The following is a 7,294-nucleotide window of genomic DNA, read 5'->3' as shown; positions in this document are numbered from 1 at the left end:
CATTGCTGTCTCTTCTGACCCATTAGTTGCTGCCTCCTCATCCTCATTTCCTCATCCTCCCCTCTGCAATTGATCTTCAGCCCTAGAAAGCTCCTTCACTCACCACGATGGCCACTCATTAAATCTTGTTCTGGATAAAAACTCTTTCTTCTCTGATCTATCAGTTTCAGTTCTCCCTCTCTGACCAACACCTAATCTCCATCAGTGTTGCCCCAGACCCCATAGCACAGGTCTTTCACGACACTTCAGTCCATCACTGGTCAGGGGTTCCTCTGCTGCTTTCAGTCCCCTCTTCTGCTGATGCTCTTCTGGCACTACTGCAATGTGTTTAAAAATAGTTGTGTATGCATGCATAACCATATGTCAAAGTCCTACTTCACATGAGAAAAACAGGATACAGTAGATGCTTGTTTGCAGCAACACCTTAAGCGCAACATTTCCCCAGGGAACACGTTCCCTACTATAAATTGTCGACACTCCCCAGAACAGCAACAGCTGCTTAGGAGCAACATAGCAAAAGGGCACTGATATAATGAAATTAACTACACATAATGAAAGCATGTATGTAATTTCTCTGGTGGTAGTAATAGGAATAAATGACACAGTGTGTTCTCTCTTTCTAGGAGCAAAGTTAAGAAGCTGCTTTGACTACGAAGAGAGCTTGACTCAGTTTGCCTAATTCTTCTTTAAACAGAAGATGATAAATGAAAGTAAATCCTATACTTCAGGGCAGGAATCTGTGACCAACTCAACCTGGCTGATTTACATATTAAAAGAATGGATTGGCATGGTCTACCACTGTCCAAACTACATGGGCTACTTCTTGTGCGTGTCACTCATAATATTATTTTTTCCTCATTTACTTTGGTTTATCATTTGTGTCTTTTGTAATATTTGCCTTCACATTTACAAGAGAAAGAACGGCCTAGATGATGATTTTTCCAATAAATTGTGGGACAACGGAAGGCTAATGGTGTCACGCATAATTAGTATGTATGGAAAGCTATGGCACGGTAAGAGATTTTTTTTCCCTTTAAACACTAAATATGTATTATTGCAACAGGTGACTACATGACAGGGGTTCCCAAACATCGTTTGCGGCTTGTTCAGGGTAAGCCCCTGGAGGGTTGTGAGACGGTTTGTTTACCTGAGCGTCCGCAGGTATGACCGCTCACAGTTCGCAGCTCCCAGTGGCCGCGGTTTGCCGTTCCCAGACAATGGGAGCTGCGGGACCGCTTCCCGGCCAATGGGAGCTGCGGTACTGCTTCCCGCAAAATATAGAATGCGATCTGGCTCTGACACTAAAATACAAGAGAAGGTGTTTTTGTTCTTATGTGTAGTTTTTAAAAAATTCCGCAGCTACCTGTTCGGATGGCACACCGGTTGGGAAACACTGCTCTAAGCTATTGGTTCTTATGCAGCCCAAGTTGGTAGTAATGAGCTCTTGACAGCTGATGCTGTTTTACTCCTTGGCTGTCTACACTTGACTTTTATCTAAAAATGTCTCACTGTTCTTATCACTGATGTGGCTTCACCGATAGTACCAGTGGTGGGAATTTTTCAAAGAAAAAGTGTACTGTAGAAAAGGAACATAAGTACTGGTGTGGTCTTATAAATTTTAGAACTGCCAGACATGTGATAGATTGTGAGTTTTTTCGTTAAATTGGAATAACAAGCATAATGGATGAAGTTAATGTAGTAGACATAGGCGTTGACTCTGTGGGTGCTCCATGGGTGCTGAGGTAAACATTTTGAAATTCTACAGTAGGTGCAATGGAACTAAATTCTGAAGGAAACAACCCCTAAATTCTGTTCCAATGTTAACTTATTCTATTGCTAGGAAATACTCTTCATTTTTCATGTCTCCTGTCTGTTCTCCCTGCCCACACACACACACACAGTCATTTATAGCTGAAAATACTCCTTGATGTTGAATTGAATAGTGATTATTTGAGGCTGTGATTTTGATTAATCCTGAGAGTGGACCCAACTTCATTTCCAGATTTTGGCTCCTATGATGTTGTCAAGGATGCCTGAGTCAGAATGTCCATCCCCCACCCCCAGTGTGTATCAATGAAAGTGGAACACGAAGCTGGCTTCACTGGGCCTTGGCTGCAATGCCTTGGCAGCCCAGCTCACACTTCTGGCTCCTTCCACTCAGAATCACAGAATCATACAGATGTAGAGCTGGAAGGGACCTCAAGAAGTCATCTAGTCCAGTCCCTGGCACTGAGGCAGCAGTCCTTGGCTCTCATGGGGAGGGAAGGAGGCAGAGTTCCTGGGGCCCTGTTTGAGATGAACAGAGCAGTTTACACCTCGTCAGGTATTGTTTCAGACTTTCTGTAGACTCAGGGAGACATTACTGTGTTGATTTACTCACTTCACATTTTCAAGGTTTTCTCTGCAACCATATAGGCTATAAACAATTTAAAAAAGAGAGCGCCCGGATTCTGGAACAGAATTGTTGCTGAAGAGTAAATTCTACATCAGATTCTCCGGGTGTGGAATACGCTTGACACTGCTTGGGAGTGAAAGTAGGCAATGCATTTTGGATGTAAGTTTGCGATACAATGGGGCAGCACAAAAGGCCAGTGCATCACATCTGAAATGGAGTTGTTAATAATACATCTCCTGTATAGTCTCACAGAAGAGTGAGACTATTTATCCTACTTGTTGCCAAAGTGTACAAGGTTTGGAGTGGGTGAGAGGGGAGAGCTGAAGCTTCCCAGAATTTCCAGACATACATTAGTTATGAAGGGTAAAACTAAGACACACAGAAGCGAGAGGCATAATTAAATTAAGTGTTTCTTTCCTTTGGCCTTGAATGTCGCCCCACCCATGACTGTCTAAGGCCTTTGTCACTGAATGTACTTCAGCTTCTGAATGGTGGGGTCGGTTTGGGGAACCTATGCAGTGGATAAGAAGTGGAACTGCCATAATCTAATCACTTATCTAATCCAGTAGCCCATCTCTAATAGTGGCAACTACCAAATGTTCCAGAGGAAGGTACTATAATGGTTAATTATGAAATAACCTGCCCAGAGGGAAAATTTCTTCCTAAGATCATCAGTTAATGGTTGCCTTATTCCCTTAAGTATATGTGGGTCTATATCCCTTACTGGGGAATAATAAACTATCTTGTATAATATAACTGTAAGCTGTTCTCTTTATGCAAATGCATGTCCAATATTTTTTATTCCTGTTAAGTTCTTGATCAAAATTCTCTTCCAGTGAATTCCATAGGCTAATTATGCACTGTCTTTAAAAAATGTCTATTTTCAGTTTCACTGTCTGTCTCTCTGAAAAGGTAAATAGAAGATTTACCTTCCCTATACAATTAATTATTTTGTATATCTGTGTTGTGTCCCCTATTATACAATTCAGTCTTTTCTTTATGGAGGAGGGGTTAAGAAGTAGTTTTTCTATGTCTTCAGATACTGCCATCTATTTCTGGACCTTTTCTCTTTCTGGTATATCCTTTTTTGTTAGGATGACCAAACGTGAACATAGTATTTTAGGTGAATGTACCATTGATCTACAATGGAATTATAATATTCTCAGTATAATTTTCTATTTATTCTTTATACAGCCTAATATTTTCTTTTTTCACTATTGAGCTTTGAACGGAGGTTTTCATTGAACTGTCCATATGATACTCAGTTCTCTTATCTGAGCGGTCACAGTTTACTTAGAACCTGGCAATATGTATGAGTAGTTGAAATAACATGCAACATTTGAAAGACGCGGGAGCCAATTCAGTAGCGACTTGCTTCTGCACAGCAGTAACTGGGGAAGTAGGGCTGAATATCAGCTGCAATGAAGATCTACAGATCATTGCACCCCACACAGAGTAGGCATAGTTGGAGAAAGATAACTCCAACCTTGAGGCTTGAGCAATAGCTAAAGAGAAGCTTTGCTGCCTCAGGAAGATCTGACGGAGGTAAAAGGATGATTCCTTCCCCTGACTTCTCAAATCCATGAGGACCTTCCTTGTAAATTTACCATGTTATTTATATATATTTGTGGCTAGGGCCAGGATTTGGACTTTTCACAGTTAGTGTCTATTACCTCACGTTGTCTGTCTGCACATTTGGGAAGATAACACTTGTCATGTTATTTGCAACAATAAGTGCCAGAATATTTTCTTTTGTAAATGAAAACTAAGGGCTGGTCTACACACAAAGTTGCACTAAAATATCAAACTTGGCTTTTATTATTTTTGTTGCAAGTCTGTGTGTGGACGCTCTTATTCTGGAACAAGGGTATCCACATACAGACTTGCACTAAAACAACAAAAGGTGTGAAATGAAGCAGATTTAATTATTTTGATTTAAATTTGTGTATAGACCAGCACTTAGATTATTTATAAACAGACTGGAAAGCCCCTGAGTCACTTATTCCTTATTTCTACTTTGAATTTATAAGTTAGAAGCTGCCATTTTTATATAGTCTTTTGGGGCTAGAACGGCACTTGAGGATGAACTGAGATGCTTTTATTTATCAAATCCAAGGGAATAGTTGAGATTCTAAACCAATAACTAAATATATATAAATACAATGTAAAATAACATAGCTGAAAAATCACTTCTTATTCCATATACCCATCTGGAACTCAGCTCAATGTTGTGTATTTCTTCTGCACTGTTTGTAATACTGCAAACACTTAAAGCAGAAAAGGGAACTGAAATATTTAAAGAACTCTTGAGTTGCTATCTGCTTTTTCAGGAGAAATGCAGGACTTTGAACCTACTCTTTGTATGTTAAAACAAGCAAAACTTCCGCGTAGAGTGTGTCTTCCTTTATTAGGCAACCTCCTGTCTCAAGAAAACAGCCCTAGAATATCCCCACCCTTGGAGTATTTCTTTTATTAAAAGGCCATGTTTTGTTAAACCAACCAGCTTTTGTCAGATACTTCACTGATCACTATATTTTAGGGCTGTCAATTAATTGCAGTTAACTCAAGCGATTAACTCAAAACAAATTAACTTGATTAAAAAAAGTAATCGTAATTAATCACAGTTTTAATTGCACTGTTATACAATAGAATACCAATTTAAATTTATTATAAATATTTTTGGATGTTTTCTACATTTTCATATATATTGATTTCCATTACAACACAGAAGACAAAATGTACAGTGCTCACTTTGTATTATTATTTTTATCTTTTGAGTGTAAATATTTGCAAAAAAATAGTATTTTTCAATTCACCTTATACAAGTCCTGTAGTGCAATCTCTTTATTGTGAACATGCAACTTACAAATGTAGATTTTTTTTGTTACATAACTGCACTCAAAAACAAAACAATGTAAAACTTTGGAGCCTACAAGTCCACTCAATCTTACTTCTTGTGCAGCCAATCGATAAGACAAAAATGTTTGTTTACATTTACGGGTGATAATGCTGCTCGCTTCTTATTTACGATGTCACCTGATGGTGTTCACATGGCACTGTTGTAGCCGGCATTGCAAGGTATTTACGTGCCAGATACGCTGAACATTCAAACGCCCCTTCATGCTTTGGCCTCCATTCCAGAGGACATGCTTCCATGCTGATAACGGGTTCTGCTCAATAACGATCCAAAGCAGTGCGGACTGACACACATTCATTTTCATTATCTGAGTCAGATACCAGCAACAGTAGGTTGATTTTCTTTTTTGGTGATTCAGTTTCTGAATTGGAGTGTTGTTCTTTTAAGACTTCTGACAGCATGTTCCACAAGTAGAACTTGTAGGCTCTAAAGTTTTACACTATTTTATTTTTGAGTGCAGTTATGTTAGGTTGCCTTTTCACGATACAAAATTGCATTACAGAACTTGTGTTAGGTGAATTGAAAAAATACTATTTATTTTGTTTTTTTACAGTGCAAATATTTATCATAAAAATAAATAGAAAGTGAGCACTGTACACTTTGTATTCTGTGTTATAACTGAAATCAATATATTTGAAACGTAGAAAACATTCACAAATATTTAACTAAATGGTATTCTGTTATTGTTTAATAGTGTGATTAAAACTGATTCATCGTGATTTTTTTAAATCTTGCGATGAATCACGATTGATTTTTTTAATTGTTTGACAGCCCTACTATATTTTAAAAAATGTAATTTTTGTAAATTTAGAGTGGTATGTCTATTCTGTTAGTAATTAAAGTCCTTAAATATTATTTTGTATTCATAAAATCATAGAATCATAGAAGATTAGGACTGGAAGAGACCTCACGAGGTCATCTAGTCCAACCTCCTGCTCAAAGCAGGACCAACACCAACTAAATCATCCTGGTCAGGGCTTTGTCAAGCTGGGCCTTAAAAACCTCTAAGTGCTTCACCACCCTTCTAGTGAAATAGTGTTTCCTAATATCCAACCTAGACCTCCCCCACTGCAATTTGAGACCATTGTTCCTTGTTCTGTCATCTGCCACCACTGAGAACAGCTGAGCTCCATCCTCTTTGGAACCCCCCTTCAGGTAGTTGAAGGCTGCTATCAAATTCCCCCTCACTTTTCTCTTCTGCAGACTAAATAAAGCCAGTTCCCTTAGCCTCTTCTCGTAAGTCATGTGCCCCAGCCCCCCGATCATTTTCATTGCCCTCCGCTGGACTTTCTCCAATTTGTCCACATCCTTTCTGTAGTGGGGGGCCCAAAACTGGACGCAATACTCCAGATATGGCCTCACCAGTGCCAAATAGAGGGGAATAATCACTTCCGTCGATCTGCTGGCAATACTCCTACTAATTCAGCTGAATATGCCGTTAGCCTTCTTGGCAACAAGGGCACACTGCTGAATCATATCCAGCTTCTCGTCTACTGTAATCCCCAGGCCTTTTTCTGCAGAACTGCTGCTTAGCCAGTTGGTCCCCAGCCTGTAGCAGTGCATGGGATTCTTCCGTCCTAAGTGCAGGACTCTGCCCTTTTCCTTGTTGAATCTCATCAGATTTCTTTTGGCCCAATCCTCCAATTTGTCTAGGTCACTCTGGACGCTATCCCTACCCTCCAGTGTATCTACCTCTCCCCATAGCTTAGCATCATCTGCAAACTTGCTGAGGGTGCAATCCATCCCATCATCCAGATCATTAATAACGATGTTGAACAAAACTGGCCCCAAGACCAACCCCTGGGGTACTCTGCTTGATACCGGTTGCCAATTAGACATTGAGCCATTGATCACTACCCATTGAGCATAACAATCTAGCCAGCTTTCTATCCACCTTATAGTCCATTCATCCAATCCATACTTTTTTAACTTGCTGGCAAGAATACTGTGGGACCGTATCAAAAGCTTTGCTAAAGTCAAGA

At 39.6% G+C, this 7,294-nt stretch overlaps 1 protein-coding gene across 1 annotated transcript in view; it reads left to right on the top strand.

Moving 5' to 3' along the window:
• Nucleotides 1–636: 636 nt before the first annotated feature.
• LOC117871648 (transmembrane protein 68-like) overlaps nucleotides 637–7,294 on the top strand; it is a 33,782-nt gene continuing 27,124 nt past the window's right edge. The window contains exon 1 of the mRNA XM_034759444.1: nucleotides 637–1,013. Within this exon, the coding sequence (XP_034615335.1) occupies nucleotides 698–1,013 (316 nt within the window). The 5' untranslated portion in view covers nucleotides 637–697. The remainder of the gene's footprint in view (nucleotides 1,014–7,294) is intronic.

Source organism: Trachemys scripta, chromosome 2, assembly GCF_013100865.1.
Source record: "Trachemys scripta elegans isolate TJP31775 chromosome 2, CAS_Tse_1.0, whole genome shotgun sequence".
Taxonomy (NCBI): domain Eukaryota; kingdom Metazoa; phylum Chordata; order Testudines; family Emydidae; genus Trachemys; species Trachemys scripta.
The sequence above is the reverse complement of the archived record's forward strand: the minus strand, read 5'-3'. Positions and strand labels throughout refer to the sequence as shown.